Source organism: Meles meles, chromosome 1 (assembly GCF_922984935.1).
Source record: "Meles meles chromosome 1, mMelMel3.1 paternal haplotype, whole genome shotgun sequence".
Taxonomy (NCBI): domain Eukaryota; kingdom Metazoa; phylum Chordata; class Mammalia; order Carnivora; family Mustelidae; genus Meles; species Meles meles.
This window is the reverse complement of record NC_060066.1, coordinates 2,707,763-2,723,764: the sequence shown is the minus strand read 5'-3', so window position 1 is coordinate 2,723,764 and position 16,002 is coordinate 2,707,763. Positions and strand designations below refer to the sequence as shown.

At 61.2% G+C, this 16,002-nt stretch overlaps 1 protein-coding gene across 4 annotated transcripts in view; it reads left to right on the top strand.

Annotated features, from left to right (window-relative positions):
• The first annotated feature begins 1,738 nt into the window (after positions 1-1,738).
• The window catches only part of DENND3 (DENN domain containing 3), a 50,689-nt gene continuing 36,425 nt past the window's right edge, over positions 1,739-16,002 (top strand). For 3 of the 4 annotated variants that reach the window (XM_046001543.1, XM_046001535.1, XM_046001526.1), the window contains exons 1-5: positions 1,739-1,967; positions 7,984-8,242; positions 9,123-9,238; positions 11,524-11,666; positions 14,315-14,426. In XM_046001543.1, the coding sequence (XP_045857499.1) occupies positions 1,869-1,967; positions 7,984-8,242; positions 9,123-9,238; positions 11,524-11,666; positions 14,315-14,426 (729 nt within the window). In that variant the 5' untranslated portion in view covers positions 1,739-1,868. The remainder of the gene's footprint in view (positions 1,968-7,983; positions 8,243-9,122; positions 9,239-11,523; positions 11,667-14,314; positions 14,427-16,002) is intronic. The other variant, XR_006817961.1, reaches the window with a different exon arrangement.

The window sequence follows — 16,002 nt, the reverse complement described above, 5'->3', positions numbered from 1 at the left end:
CCTGAGCCTCACTGGGCCTTCTCGACGGCTGCCAAGTGTTTACCTCCCGGAATGCTGACCACACCCAGCATATCTGAGCAAACAGGAAGGTGAGGAGCTTGGCCGTCCCACAGCTCACGCAGAGCCAGGCTCCAGCCCACATCCCTGGAGCCCAGGGCTTTGCGGCCTTCCTGGAGGGGCTCATGCCTCCAAGCCGCATCAGTGAGCCTCTCCGGGCGCTGGGGGTTCACGGGCAACTCCACTCTGCGGAGTCCACCAAGAGTGAAAACACGATGGAGAGAGCCAGACAAGGACGAGCAAGGCCTGCCCTTTTGAAGTCAGTGACTGTAACTACTTGTCTCACTGGAGACCCAGTGAGATCCGGGGGCGCCGGATGGCCTTCAGACCTACATGAGAACCAGCGGTGACCCACAGCCAATAGGTGACTTAGTGAAACTCGGATCCCGGAAGTCAGGCTGCAGGCGGTAGGGGCCTCAGGGGGCCGGGAGGGATGGAAGAATCCCTGCGTCCCCAGATCCAGGCCCACCCCGTGTCCCCGTGATTCCGACATGGCCTTGTTCCTTTTCTTCTCAGGCTGATGACAGATGTTTGACACTATTACTAAGCATTTGAGGTTTTTTAAAAAAATGAATCATAGATTATTAGAACTAGGAACGTTCCTTTGGAATCATTTCCCGCTGAGGTCCCCCCACCCCGGATTTTACTGATTGATTGACTGATTGATCGACCTGAGAGCCAGAGTGACAGCACAAGCAGGGGAACCGCAAAGGGAGAAGCAGGCTCCAGCGGAGCAGGGCTCTGTGTGCAGGCTCGTCCCAGGACCTCAGGATCATGACCCGAGCCCATCACACGCTCAACCCACTGAGCCCCCCGCGCCCCACCCGCTTGGTTTTATCCAGCGTAGGCTGGGTCCGGAGAGGGGTAGGCATGTGTCCCAGGTCGGCGGGCAGGCAGAGCTGGCACCGGGACTGGGCACGAAAGCCAGCCCCCCCCCGGGCGGGGTCTGCGGCTGGGGGAGGCCCACGGTCCCCGGGATCAGGCCGGCGCGGAGCTGGCCAGGTGCGGGTCGTCTGCCCCCCGCGCCCCCCGGCTCCATCCGTTCCAGCGGCGCCCACCCCGGTCCCCTGCTGAGCATCCCTCCGGCTCTCCCTGGACCGGGCCGGCGAGGCCAACCTGGCGGTTACCAACCGGGAACGGGTGGTTCTGCCCCTTCCCCGCCAGCCCCTTCGGCCGTCGCGCCCGGGCCACCCGCGGTCCAGGCTCTGGGTCTCGTCACGCCCTGGAGGGCTGGCCCCGGGGCCCGCCACCGCAGGGGACTTTCACGCCCTCGGCCCCGGGGTCTGGGCGCCCTCGCCCGCCACCCGCGGACACCAGCCAGTCCTTCCCCAGCTCCCCGGGAAAGGGCGGCCGGCGGGGCGGGGCGGGGCCGGGGGTGCTGAGCGCACACAGAGCGCGGCGGGCCGGGACCCGCGGGCCGGTTCGGAAATGACCTGGAGTCAGGCCCCGCGGCCGCGCCGGCCAGACCCCGCCCCCGAGAGACCCCGCCCCTCCAGGCACAGTTCGGGGGCGGCCGGCCCCGCCCCCGGGGAGGCCCCGCCCCCGAGCCCGCTCAGGCTCCGCTGGCCCCGCCCCAGGAAGGTCCCGCCCCCGGCGCCGGTGCGGCAGCCGGCCCCGCCCCCCCGGAGGCCCCGCCCCCCGGAGGCCCCGCCCCGCGGCGGCTCTTGCGCGGACCCGGCGGCCGGCGGTGGGGCGCCCGGGTGCAGAGCCAGGCGGCGCTGCGAGGGCGCGGGGCGCGGGGCTGCGGTCGGGTCGGCGGCCCGAAGCGCCCGAGTAGGGTGCGCCCAGCGGGCCGCGGCCGCCGAGCAGCCATGGCGGAGGCCGCGCCGCCCCACCCGGCGCTGCCCTCGGGTCTGCTGGAGCTGTGCGCGCTGCTGGGGCCCTCGCGGGACAGCCTCCGCGGCCCCGAGGTAAGGGCCGGCGGGGAAACTGAGGCGGGAGCGGCCGGGCGGCGGGTGCGGCCGCGGCTCGCGGGCGTCTGCGCGGTGCGGGCGGTGCGCGGGGCCCCGGCCCTCAGCCCCCGCCGCAGCCCGCCGGTGCGGGACGTGGCTGTCCCCCCGCCGGTGCGGGACGTGGCTGTCCCCCCGCCAGGAGCCGTCGCGGGGGCTGCGGCCGCGGGCTCGGAGGACGCCCCTCCGGCGCTCCGGGTCGCACACCTGGGCAGGGTGGAGGCGGGCGGGCGGCGGGGAGGAGGGGCGGGGGTGCGGCCGGGGCGCGGGTTCGCGTCCCCGCGGAAGGGGGTCCTTGGCGGGCGCGGACTCGCGGTCTCCTGCGGCGGGCGGCGGTTCGCGGGGAAGCCTGGCTGCTGGTCGCGCGCACGAAAGGCTGCCCCCACCGCCCCTTTCCCTCTGTGGGGCCGCGGAGTGACGAACCCTCTTCCCGGAAAGCAGTTTGGGACCTTCTCACCCGCGTTTCCTTCCCGCGCCCTCACTTCATTTTGGTTGTGCGACCCACGCTTCCTTCTGGGTTGCTTGGTGCCCTTCTCTCTGCGCTCGGGGCGTCCCTCCGGCTCTGTCTGTGGCATTTGTCTCGGGTGGGTGGCGATGCCCAGAGGACTCCGAGGTTACGCGCTCCACCGCCAGCCATCTGGGCAAGTCCGTATCTCATTCCGGAGGCCAGCGGAGGAGGCGCAGGAGGGCGCCTGGGTGTTTAGGGCGGCAGAGTGGAAGGGCCGAGGTCAGCAGCCAGATCCGGCTAAAAATTAACTGGAGAAATGTCTCTTAATCTCCTTATTTTTTTAAAATTGCATTTATTTACTTGAGAGAGAGAGCGCGAGCAGGAGAGGGGGAGGGGTGGAGGGAGAAGCAGAAGCAGACTGTCCATGGGGGCAGGGAGCCCGAGGAGGACTCGATCCCAGGACCCCAGGATCATGACCTGAGCAGAAGGCAGATGCTTCAACGACTGAGCCCCCCAGGCTCCCCGTCTCCTTGACTTTAATACAGAGCTGACTTCTATGGTCTCTGCGTTTCCCTCCTTTCTTACTCCCCCCACCCACGTCTGCATCCCCTTTTGACCACTGTCTCCTCTGACCCTCAGTGACCGAGTTATCTCCCTGCCTCTACTTTGCCAGATGGCATTTCCTCCTTTTTCTTCTCATAGGAAATGACCTGGTTTCAGTTGCTTCTGGGTGATTTCAACACACGTGTTGATTGCCCCAGGGTGAGCCGTGTCTCGAGAGCGGGGTGATTCAGCTTTGGTGTGCGCAGGGGTGCTTTCCTGACCCAAACAAGGCCACGGCTTTCCCAGGCGAGCGGGCTGCTTGCTACTCTGCATTTTGACTCTCACCCTTTCTATCCTGCATGTGGGTTCTGTTAGGGGTTCAGCAGAAGGCGGAGAGCAGGAGCACGGCAGCCCAGCTTCCTGGACTGCGCCTCCTTTAAGGCGGGTGCTGACGTTCCAGTTAACCAAACATATGACTTCACTTGGCCACTTTTGCTCTTATAGCAGTTCTATTTCCAGCGTCCGTCCGAGGTTTTTGTATAACTTTGAAAATCCCCACTTCTCTGTCGTTGAGGCATTCCTGCTTGGCGACAGAACAAGCCCAGAGGTATGCAAAACATCCAACTTAATGTGAGGGTAGCAAGGTGTCCGAACTTCCCATTTCATTTCTCAGATGGGGTGGTGTTCACTCTGTGAGGCTAGTGGCAATGACTTGGAGCCTGCAGGTTGGTCCCCATGGGAGTTTCTGGGCTTGCATTTCCGGGCACCCTGTGGTTGCCATGGAGACTAGGCGTGGGGCGTGGAAGGACCCACTGCTAGCCCTCGGAGCAGACTGAGACCAGTGTTCATAGAGTAGGTCGCTAGCATAATTGTTGCGTGCGAAGGCAACACTGTAACGGTTCTTGGTGGAGAGCGTCCCGGCCTTGGGGTTCTAAAGCAGCAGGGTCCACCAGACTTCCTGAGTGATGACGCCCGAGCTTCTCATCTGCACCACCCAGTGCGGCAGCCACTGGCCGCACGTGGCTACCAGGTGCTTGAGGCGTGGCCACTGAGGAGCTGGAGTTGAAATTTCATTTACTTTTAATTAATTTCAATTTCAGTAGCCACGTGGCCCTTAACGGTGGTGGGCAGCACAGTTCTAGAGCATTAAAGAAAAATGTGTTTCCCGTCTTATGTCACGAGTGATGATGATCAGTGCCACTCTGTAATCTGCAGAAATAAGTCTGTGACGCTGGGAGGCAGGGCGTTGTGTGTCTCCCTTTTTGTTAGTAGCTCGGGGTATTTGGACCGAAATGGTTGTTACCGGGGAGGGCTTAGTAAAGCAGTGCCAGCGAGAGGAGAGCAGGAATGGGCGTCAGCGGCCGGTGGAGGTGGACCTTGTCTCGCCGGGAGGGGAGAGGAGGGGCAGTCACAATGCTCTGGGATCCAGGGCTGTGCCTTCTGGAACGTGCGCTGGTTACGCAGTCGGACGTGTGCAGATGGTGGCGTGCCCCGTCCCCTGCCGCCGTGTCACTGCCCACGGCCGCCTTTGCTCAGATGGCGCGTGTGACGAAGAACCGAGAGCACACCCGCGGCGCCCCTGTAGGGGACGGGGCAGGTACGCTACTGAGTCATCCCCGAGTGGCCCCGTGTGGTCCCAGCGGTGACAGGAAAGTCGGCCGCGCTGTGCACGTGGTGGGGAAAAGCCAGTGGAACTGTTGGAAGGGGCTGGTTGTGCGGAGGGAGAGCTCGGACCGATGGACACCGGAGACGCGGGAAGACGCTGTTCCCGCCGCGCACGGGGCGCTGACCGCCGTCTCTCAGAGTCAGGGGAGGGCTTGCCTTGCTGTTCTTTCTTCTTTCTTTCTTCCCGCATTGTCGCTCGCTTTTAAACGGAGACTGTGCTGCTTATCCGGCCTGCAGAGACGGCAAGGAGACGTTCAGAGCAAAGACGGTGTGCGATGAGCTGCCAGGTGCCCGGTCGGACGTTCAGCGGCCACATGAGCAGGGGGAGTGAGAGGTAGTTGTTGGTGTTGGCGTGGGAACCGACCGTGTTCCACGCAGACCGGGTGTGCTCTGCGAGATCGCGGAGCCCAGGCTGTGGGTGGATGGCAGCGCCCGCTGAGAGCCGTCTCCTGTGCCCGACTGGGGACACGGAGAGAAACTGTACAGTCCCCGCCCTCCCTCCCAGCAGCTCTGAAGGTGCCATAGTTCCCCTGTGCGGGCATCCATGCTCCAAAGGCGCTGAGCCGGCGGAGGAGGAGGCAGAAGGAGGTGCTCCAGGAGGGGAGGAAGGAGGGAAGGCGGGAGGAGGTGCTCCAGGAGGGAAGGAACCAGGGGCTTGATGGCCTGCCTTCAGGTGAGGAAAGTCTCCCTCCAGTGGGGGTGAAGGGGAGGGGGTCCCTGGTGAGGGGGTGGAGCGGGGAGGGCGCTGGTCACGTGTCAGGCAGGGCGGAGAGCAGGGAGAAGCGCTGGAACAGGGCGCTTGTGTCTGGAGAATGAGGTTCAGTGGCGCACGGCTTTGGGGGCACCCTGACACCGAAGCAGGCTGGCCCGCGGCTCAGGCGTGTGGTCCCGGCTGTCGTCCTGCTCTGTGACACAGGCACAGAGGCACAGTGATATGTCCCTGGAATACATAGCGGTGACAGTGCCGTACGGGAGGCTGGTTTGGGCCCATCCGAGGGTCTGCAGGTAAGAAGCTGGCCCTGGGTGGTAGGAGCCACTGCCCGCTGGGACACGTGATGAGGTCACACGTGTCTTTTTTTTTTTTTTAAGATTTTTATTTATTTGGGGAGAGAGCTCATGTGCAAGCGGCTGGGGGGAGGGGCAGAGGGAGAGGGAGGGGCAGAGAGAGAGGGAGGAGCAGACTCCCGCTGAGCAGGGAGCCCCCTGGGGGACTCCATCTCAGGACCCTGAGATCAAGACCTGAGCTGAAGGCAGACGCTTCACCGACTGAACCCCCCAGGTGCCCCCTGTTTGTGAGAGTGGCCAGAGGTGCAGGTGGGGTGCCCTGGGCCCCGTGGGAGGAGGCGATGTCATCTCCTGGCAGAAACGTTGAAGGATGAGTTTGTGGGGAGTCTGTACCCCCTCTGAACCACGGGTGGGGTGGCTGCGAGGTTTGGAAATGTGCAGCCAGGGTGGCCCTGGGGCTGCTCTTGGAGACCTTTCAGGGCAGCGGCTCCGCAGACCTGGGGGTCACTGTCCCTGTCACAGCGGAGGGCAGGAGTGGAAGCTCGGGGTTTGGGAAATCAGCAGGAGCTTCATTTTTGAAGCTGTAATTTCAGGGACCCACTGCGGGTGTCCTGTCGGGAGGCAGTTGGGTGTGGTCTGGGAGGGGCAGGAAAGCAGTCAGCCCTGGGGGCGGGGGTGGGGGTGGCAGCCTAGAAGGAGCAGTCTGCCTGTGCCCTACCCAGGAACCCAGGGGGAGGGAAAGGGCAGAGGGGAGGTTGCAGGAACGGGGCTGCGCGTGTGGCCACCTGTACCCAGTCCTCCCGGATGTGAGGTTTGATGGGAGGAAGGAGTGGACGTGAGTACCTTCATAGATAAATAGGTCCGAGTGCTGGATTTTGATAGGAAGTTTTTCAAAAGGTTTTATGTAACTCAAGACGTGGTTTCCTTTCACGCCTGATGCACAAAGATTTAAAAATTAGCCAATAATACGGATTTCCCATGTTTGCTCTTTGTTCCCACGGGTATTAACCATTTTCCTCAACATAAAGAAATCGTTGCCTGGGGCGCCTGGGTGGCTCAGTGGGTTGAAACCTCAGCCTTCGGCTCAGGTCATGGTCCCAGGGTCCTGGGATCGAGCCATGCATTGGGCTCTCTGCTCAGCGGGGAGCCTGCTTCTCTCTCTCTCTCTGCCTGCCTCTCTGCCTACTTGTGATCTCTGTCTGTCCAATAAATAAAAAAAAAAAAAGAAATCGTTGCCTGAATTTAAATTACAGCATAAAAACAAGCTTTCTGATGTATGTTTACCGGCGGCATTATATGGGTTCTCCAAGGGGGCGAGTTCCCCTCTGGTTCCACGATTCTGACTGAAACCAGGTTCTGACTGTCCGTTTCCTGCCGGTGACAATTCCGTTTCTCCCAGTGACAGTGACATCCTTTCTGATGCCCTGAGTCCCTCAGAGATTTTCCGTCACCCTGGTGTCCTCCCACCCTCCCGCATGCTTACCGCCCTGCGACTCCCGCCCCGGATCTCTCTGTTTCTCCGCTAGCTTGGGCTGACCTGCCCACTTCGTTGTCTTGGCCTGTCGACCTCTTCTGGGGGCTCGGGACGCGGCCTGGCAGCTGTCTCTGCAGACTCGGCTCTCTCAGGATTCGTAGCCAGACAGAACAGAGATCCGGGCAGAGCCCGTGCTCTTTATATCATCCGGGGGGGAAGAGTGAAAACACGAAACGTTTTGTAAAAATCGGGTACCAAGTTAAAGTTTACAAACGTTCTGTCCGAATGACCCCATCGTGTAGACCCAGGGTGACCATTCGGTTGCGGGAGGAAGGCTGCGTCTCTTCTCTCTGAGGCCGCCTGTCCTTCTGCTCACCCCTCAGTCTGTGTCCCCAGGTCAGCGGCGACAGGACCGCGGTGTGGGGCAGGGCATCCGCACCCCATCTGCAGTGGCCGGACAGCATGTGGGGCCCCTGCTTGCCAGCCTCTGGGGGCATGTGGGGCCTCCGGTGCAGGACGTTGGGATTGAGGCCTTGACCTGCGACCCTGCCCCCTGGAGTGGGAAGCTCAGGGATGTGGCTTTCACTGCTGTGGTCCTAGCAGAGCTGGGTTTGAGCTCGGGTCTGCCTGTCGGCCAGGCTTGGAACTGTCAGGCCATGTGCCCAGGGGCAGCCACAGAGCCAGATCCTGGGCTGTGGGGTGACTCACCTCAACCCACGGCCCCACGGGGTTCCTGAAAGCAGCTTCCACGCTCCTCCCTGTCCTGGGCCACTGGTGGTGAGGCGCACCCGTGGGTGAGGAACCCGCGCCTGGTGGCTTACTCGAACTTGTCCCCGCTTCAGGTGTCCCTGAAGAAGGGGGTCGGCAGCCCCTCTCCTCTCGAACCAGAGGTCCTGTCCGTGTTTGTGCCTCCTTTCGTCACTAAGGAGGACAGTCAGACGGCCGGCGTCCCCTCCGCGACTCTGAGCAAGACCAGAAGGCGTTCCTTCACGAAGAAGAGGGACAAGCCCAAAACAGAGCCCTGGAAGGGCCTCCCTCCTGAAGACGCTAGTGTCCCCGAGGGTGTGGACCTGCTCGCCCTGCCTCAGCTCTGCTTCCCAGGTACCCCCGCCCCACCTTCCGCCTCACCCACGGTGCCGTCTGGAAACCGAGTCAAGAAAGGGCAAAAGATGGGGCGGGTGACCCCTGGTAGCCTTGAGGTCGAACTGCGGGACTCCGTTGTCTTCATCGAAGGGGTTTGGGAGCTGAAGGATATGTAGTCCACGTTGTGTAGCCCCCGCATGTCGGAGAACGAGTCCCCGGGGAGGTGCTGTGGGGTTGGCCAGTGCGGTCGGAGATGTGCCTTCCAGGGATTTTCCCCTTAGATTGGCGGGTCTGAGTTCCAGAGGCCGCAGGTGGGTCAAGACGAGTGAGCCTGCAGCGTCTCCCCCCAGGGAGTGCTTTGGTCCGGGCTCCCCGGCCCGTTTTCTGCACCCCTGGCACCCATAGCCCGGGCTCCCGTGCTTTCCCCCCGCCGTTGCCGCAGCGGGCGGCCCTCCTGTTGCCCCCGGTCCGTGAGAAATGCCGAGTGGCTGATGTAGAAAATGGAGTAGGGACTTGCCCTCTGTCATTTCCTGTCTGGAAGGGTCCATGGGGAACGGCTGCTGTCTCCTGGTCTCGGGTTACAACCCGGGAGGAGAGAGGACAGCCCCGTGCCCACTGTGCTCAGATACCTCACCTCCCCCAGGCGCACCCCAGGGCGTTTGTCTGAGGTTGTCCTCGTGCTCCTTCTCTAGGTCTTGCAGAACACAGAGGGTGGCCGAGAAATGGGCCCTGCGGAGGGACAGGGGGCGGTGGCTGGCCAGTGCCCCGACCCCCCAGGGGCCACAGCTGGCAGGGCGAGGACAGGCTCTGTAGGCCGCGAAGTGGGCTCGTGGGCAGCCCGGGCGCAGAGGTGGTTGCTGCGGGGCCGTGACGAGATCTCTCCTTTCCTCCTCCGCAGGGGGCATGTACGTGGCCTCGGAGCCGAAGGAGGACTGTGTCCACTTCCTGGTGCTGACCGACGTCTGCGGGAACAGGACGTACGGCGCGGTTGTCCAGTACTGCCGGCCCCTGCGCGTATGTGACGGCCGCGACGTCCCTCGCAAGTCAGGCCGGGGGTCTTTGTTTTTGCCCAAATACACGCCCCACGCCACCACCCCCGTGACCACTCTAGTGGCTGTGGGTCCGTGGTGCTAAGTGCACTCCTGCTGCTGGGAACCCTCCCGCGTCTCGTCCCAAAAGACGTTCGTCTCCCTGGAAGTCCCCCCCTCCGGCCCCCCCCCCCCCCGCATCCACGGGTTTGCCTGCTCCGGACGCCTGGTGTGGGTGGCCTCGGGCTGCACGTGGCGTCTGTGTCTGGCTGCCACTCAGTGGGCGGGTTCAGAGTTCGTCCACGCTGGGGCAGCGGCGCCCCGTCCTCACGGCCAAGTCCTCCAGCCGGTGTGTGTGAGCCGCGGCTGGTTTCCCCTGCAACCGCCGAGGGCCACTCGGGTTCTTTTGCTCAGGGTGAGGGCTTCGGGCCTCCCCTGCCCGGCAGGGCCACGTGTATGACCCGGCCGGCCTCTCGGGAGCTCGTGGGGCCGCCACGCACCTGAAGAGGCGGCGTGACCCGCTGCCTGTGTCGGAGGGTTTCTAGGAGGAGGAGGGGCCCCACTGCTTCATTCAGGAAGTCCAGGAACCCACACTGAGGGGAGGTGGCCGCCCGGGTTTTCCTCCCCGCTCTGCCGTCGGGGGCGGGGGCAGCTGCGGTGGGAGACTTATCCCTAAGTGTCGGGGCCGCGAGGCACAACTCGATGGGCTCTGTCCCTTCCTGCCTGTGGAGTGCCATGGATGCACCTGGCATGTGTCAGAAACACGGGGGAGCCCCGCATCCTGCTGGGGTCTGAGTGCACAACCTCAGCGTCTGGACCGGGCGTCCCCTGGGCGGGTGGCGGGCAGCAGGGGGAGGCCCCCCTTCATGGCCGCGTGTGGGGCTGCTGCAGCGGTGACATCGACAGCAGGCCCGCCTGCCTGCCCGGGTCAGGGAGGGGTGGGAGACGAGAGGCCCGAATTCTGGCCCCTCCCTGGTAGTGCTTCCGGCAGACGTAGGACTGGAGGCTGGGTCGTTCAGGAAGGTGGTTCGGGAGCTCATCTGTGCAGTGATTGCTGTGAGAAGTACATGTCATTTTTATTATCATTACATGCATTTGGAAAAGGTCACAGCCCTCAGCTTCGCCCATGACTCCCCCTACACCTGGTTTTTGGGGTGTGCATGGCCGCTCGCCTGTCCTCCCAGCGCCTGCATGGTTTCGGGGTATTCTCCGGGCCCTATGTGCCGGCCTCCCCTCCCTCCCCGTGTGTCCAGGGACCACCCAGGCCCCGCCTTGCACGCGCGGCCCCTCCCCAAGTGCAGACGGCGCTGTGGTCCTCCCGTGCCCGCTCCAGGCACGACCCTCCTGCCCTCATTTAATCCAGTGATTAAATCACCGGGAACCACAGTGAACCGACCCCGCTCTCCAGATGAGGACGCGAGCAGTCGCACGGGGAGGGGGAGACTTGCCCGGGGCCCCCAGCACACTGACGTGGGGGCAGTAGGCGTCGGTTCAGTGTCGGGGGCAGACCAACGACGCGCCTGCTGCCTGCCGGGCTCTGCCGGCCCCTGTCTCGCAAGACCCTCGTGTTCGCACCAGCCCCGGTGAAGCTGTTGTCACACCCGCCATCCCTACTGACACCCAAACCACCCTCCGTGGGGGCCGGATTGTGGTCCCCCCGTGACATGCCACCTGTAAGTTCCGCGGTGGTCTGTGCCTCTGGAATCCCGGCGCCGGGTGCTTTCTCCAGCTGAGACCCCCCCCAGCTAGAACACCCCCCCCCCCCCCGCCCCAGCACACACACAAACGCTCGGTGCTACAGCTTTTTTCCTTCGTGAGCAGAGCCCGCGGCCGGTTCTGTGTCTTACTGTTCTCACTGTGGGTCCCTTCCCCGGGCGGGCAGATCTCACCATCTCTGCCACCTCAGTCCGTCATGAACTGCGGACAGTGGGCACCGGGAGCAGGCGGGGGGTCCTGTGTGGACTGGGGCTCTCAGTGACGCCGGGGGCCCGTCTGCTGTGACTGGGACTGCCAGGGACGCCGGGGACCCGTCTGCTGTGACTGGGGCTCCCAGTGACGCCGGGAACCCGTCTGCTGTGACTGGGGCTCCCAGTGACATGGGGAGGGTACCATCCACACTGACTGGGACTGGAGGGAGCGGGGGCCGGGCGGTGTGGGAGCTGGGTGCTGTCCAGGCCCCTGCCCTCTCGCTCCCCTCTGCAGGGGCCCACATTGCTGATGATAGAAGCGGCCGGATCGGGACGTGACACGGGCCTGTGGCTTTCTCTGCAGGACGACTCGTGTTTCTACAACGGCAAGGCGCACTGGGAGCCGTCCTGGCGGACGGCGGGCGTGGCTGGCTGCTTCGTCCCCTTCGCCGTGTGCGTGGTCTCCAAGCTGCCCTATTACAACGCCCTCAAGGACTGCCTGTCCTGGTGAGCCCCGCGGCCCGCGTGTCTGCGAGGCGCCCCCGGTGCTGGTGGGGGGCGGGCGGGCTCTGGTTTGGCTCCGGGAGCCCCCGTGAAGGCCCAGAGGCTGGTAGCGTGTGGGGCGCTCGGCCAGACAAGGGAGGGCGAAGCCAAGCTGTGGGGAGTAAAATTAGTGTGGAGGGTTTGATGTTCGGTTTTTCAAAAAGACGCGCATGAGAAATGGCTCTTCTGGCCGGGACAGTCAGGAGGCTGCCCCCGTCAGGCCCGGCAGTTCACGGGCAGTTAACGAGTCACCTCCCTTGGTGGTGTCTTTACGTGCCTTCACGCTGACACCGAGTAGGAGGCCTGAGGACTAGAGAAGTCGTGACGACCCCGGAGAGCATTGCGCTCGCTGCCTGTGGCCGGGGGACGACGGTGGCCCGCAGACACGGTCCAGCCCCTGGCCACACGCGCCCTGGCGGCCTGGTCTTCATTCTCCCCAACTTGTAGTCTTGGAATTGGCGGCGGTTTCCTTAAAGACAGGGGCGGTCCGCGGAGGCTCGCCTTCCTGTCGTAATACCCACCCGCCACCCCTGGCAAGTCACAGACTTCTAGAAAGACAGTCATTTGGGTTCTCGGCCTGTGGTCGGAGGGACGAGCAGGAATCCTCCCGGCCGCGCTCACTCAGGTACCAGCGCCCTCATGTTTCTGTTCTCCAAGTGCGGCTCGTCTCTGCGCAGGGCGTGGGTCTAGCCTGCGTCTTACTGCCCCGCGTGAAACGCCTCGTCGGACCGAGCGCTCGCTCGGCCTCCCGCCAGGGCGGCGTGGGTGGAGCGCATGCACGTGGCCAGGGCGCGGGCAGTGATGGGATGAGAAGTTAGGACAGGGTCCCCGTTTCTTCGGTTAACCCTCCGTCTTCAGCACCGGAGGGAGAGGGCGCGTCCACCCACCTGCAGTTTCCCCTTCGGGGAGGCGGGGCGGGGGATCCCACCTTCCTCGAGCGGAACGGGTTTGGGCCACACAGCGCCCACCTTCCGAGGACACAGCACCTGTTCCTCCACGGGGTCGTTCTCATGCCACTGGCAGCCAATGCCGGCCTCCTAGACATTCAGGCACACGAGTGTCTAACTTGAAAAACGTGTTCGGTTTCCCTGCTTCTTGAGTTTTTTCTCTCTCGGGGGTCATTGCTATGGGACGGGAACTAGAGAATAGAAAAACCGAATGACAGACATCCAGAAGGCGGTTTATAAATGTAGATGTATAGATTTTTAAAATCTGCTTTCCTGCTCTCACGGTAGCATGTAAACTGTGCCTCTGTGGACAGAATTGGGAGAGACTGCTTAGCTGTGGGGGGAACTAGAACATGGAGAGCCTGTTCTTCTGGGGTTTTAACTCGATACTATTTTACGATAAATAACATACAGAGGACTATTGACTTATCTCCAAATCCTGACGCTGACTCCAGGAGAGCTATGATTTGTTACTTAAGGGAGGAGCATTAGCACTTGGCTTGCGGGCATGCGTAGGGGCGAGGCTGGGGTCCGGCCCAGGGCGCCGAGGCAGGGTGTCCGGCACGGCTGGCTGACATTCTCCAAGTGTAGACACCGTGTCACCACTACCGCCGTTAGCACAGAGAACATTTCCACCCCGCGCCAAAGTCCCCTCAGGCCCTGTGGTCGCTTCCCAGCCCCTCTGCCCCCAGGCACCTGCTGGTCCACTGTGCAGTTCAGTGAGTGACCGCTCTGCCTTGAACAACACGGTTTGAACCGTGCGCGTCCGCATACACCCGGATTTTTTTTTTGACAAATATAGTGCAGTCCCGTAAATGTATTTTATCTTCCTTAAATTTTTTTTTTTTTATATTTCATTTGACAGACAGAGATCACAAGTAGGCAGAGAGGCCGGCAGAGAGAGAGGAGGAAGCAGGCTCCCCGCTGAGCAGAGAGCCCAATGTGGGGCTCGATCCGAGGACCCTGGGATCATGACCTGAGCCGAAGGCAGAGGCTTTATCCCACGGAGCCGCCCAGGCGCCCCTCTTCCTTAAAATTTTCTTAAAATCGTTTTCTTTTCTGCAGCCGACTTTACTGTGAGAACGCAGCATGCGAGGTGTGTGTCACGTGCAAATATAACGCACGTGACACACGACTGCCTGTTCGTCAACTGGGTCGTGGGTCAGGCTTCCGCTCGGCAGTGAGCTGTTAGTAGTTCAGTTTTCTGATGGGGTGAGGAGTTCTACGCAGGTGTTCAGCTGCGTGGGGGACTGGGTGACTTTAACCCGTCACTTTGGTCAAGGGCCAACCGTACTTCAAAAGTCAGAATGCATTTGGGAAACAAACGTGGTCAAGCACTTGCCTTTGAGATGTTTACTCGCTGCTGAAGTAGGACCCAGGCAGAAGATTGTGCGCATTCCTGCTGCGTAACCAGCACCACAGCAAGAAGCAGAACATGGCCGGGCCCCCACGCCCCCAACACCCCACTCTCCCGGTACCCCCTCTGCAGGCAGGCCCCCCTCCCTGACCCTGGTGACCACGCCCTGCCGTCTCACGTCCCGGGTTGTCCCCCACTGCCGGACGGCCCCCGAGTGCTGGCAGACACATGAGCACAGATTAGAAATGCTGCAATGACGACTGGAGGCTCATACTTATTCTGTGATTTGATTTTTTTTTTTCTTTTAGTTTATTGACTCATCTGAAGCTCTGTAAAGATTTCGAAGTTGACAATCACATAAAAGATTTTGCTGCAAAACTGTCTTTAATACCTAGCCCGCCGCCTGGACCCCTTCATTTGGTAATTAAATCTGGAATTTTGTCTTTTCTTTGCAAATAGTACAAGTCATATGACGACGGTGGTTTTCATGTTTTAAACTATTTCTTAGGTTCTGGTGTGTTTAAATTAGGCTTCTCGGGTTCCTTACAGAATCATCTGATTACAGTTTCTAAAAGATGAGTTTGGGGGCGCCTGGGTGGCTCAGTGGGTTAAAGCCTCTGCCTTCGGCTCAGGTCATGATCCCAGGGTCCTGGGATCAAGCTCCACATCGGGCTCTCTGCTTGGCAGGGAGCCTGCTTCCTCCTCTCTCTCTGCCTGCCTCTCTGCCTGCTTGTGATCTCTGTCTCTGAAATAAATAAATAAATAAATAAATAATCTTTAAAAAAAAAAAAGATGAGTTTGCCCGGCGGCCCACGGTTCCTGGTGTGGAGCTGGTGGTGGCCCCTTAGTGCTTAACACACCGGTGCATTACTTGCAGAAAACATACAGAATTTACTTAAATTACAAATTTCCCTTTGGTTTATTTGTCTGGCATAGTGGGTATTACATTGACTCATGTTTTCTCCTGTCCAGGGTGATTCACGAAAAGTACCCGGCTTATTTTTTGGTTTTTCCCAGCGCCACTGTGTTGTTGAATGACTGGCCAAGCTTCCCGGGGATCCGGGTTTCCCTGGCATGCCCGTCCTGAAACGTGGTTGGCTCTACGTGAGGGTTTTGGGCTAAGGAGAGCTGTGGACAAAGGCAACCCACGCTCCGCCTTTGCTGAGTAACGGCCAGACAGCTGAGCTGTGACGGCACCTGTCTGGGTCAGCAGTTTCCAGACTGACGCGACCACCAGGTGCTTCCTCGCTCTCCGAGAGGCGCCCGCCGGATTCATGTCTTGACGCAGATTGTGAATGTCGACCCTGTTCCGCTCAGTCCCTTCTGGAAGATGAGACAGGGAGGTCTCCGTTCCCTACCAATGGTTATTCACAGCTGGAAAGATGTATTTTATTTTGCAGGAGACACGGGAGTATGAACTTAAATTGTATATTTTTAATATCACCCCACAGGGTGTGGGGTGGGGGGATCCTGCCTGATGCATTCCAGGCTCAGAGACAGAGCAGGTTGCCTGCGTACCTTGGTTCCGCTCCCAGAATCCTGTGTAGGGACATTTTTTTGGTACTTGTTTTGTGCACGGCCCTCATCTTTATTACGGGGTAATTGGTATTTTTTATGGTTCAGTGAAGTCATCAGAGTTTCCCTTCTTGCTCAGTTCACTCAACAAGTATTCCCTGAGGACCAGCTAAGCAGGGAACAAAACCAAGTTCAGGACAGTCTGCAGGTTAGCCGTCTGTATTAGCTTCTGCCTTCAAGCATGAGTAAGGCACGAGCCCGTACCCATCTTCGTCCCCTGGAATCTTGGATTGAGTCATATGTGGTTCTCCGACTTTTGCTACCCTCGTGAGACAGTTTCCTGGGAGTCGTTCTGGACGCCTCTTCTCTTCACCCCTGCATTCCCTCCATCCCTCACCCCTGACGGGCCAGCCCCTGGCGTTTGCCTCTAGTTGGCCACAGCCCCCCCCCACCACCAATGCAGGGCCATGGGCTTCTCCCA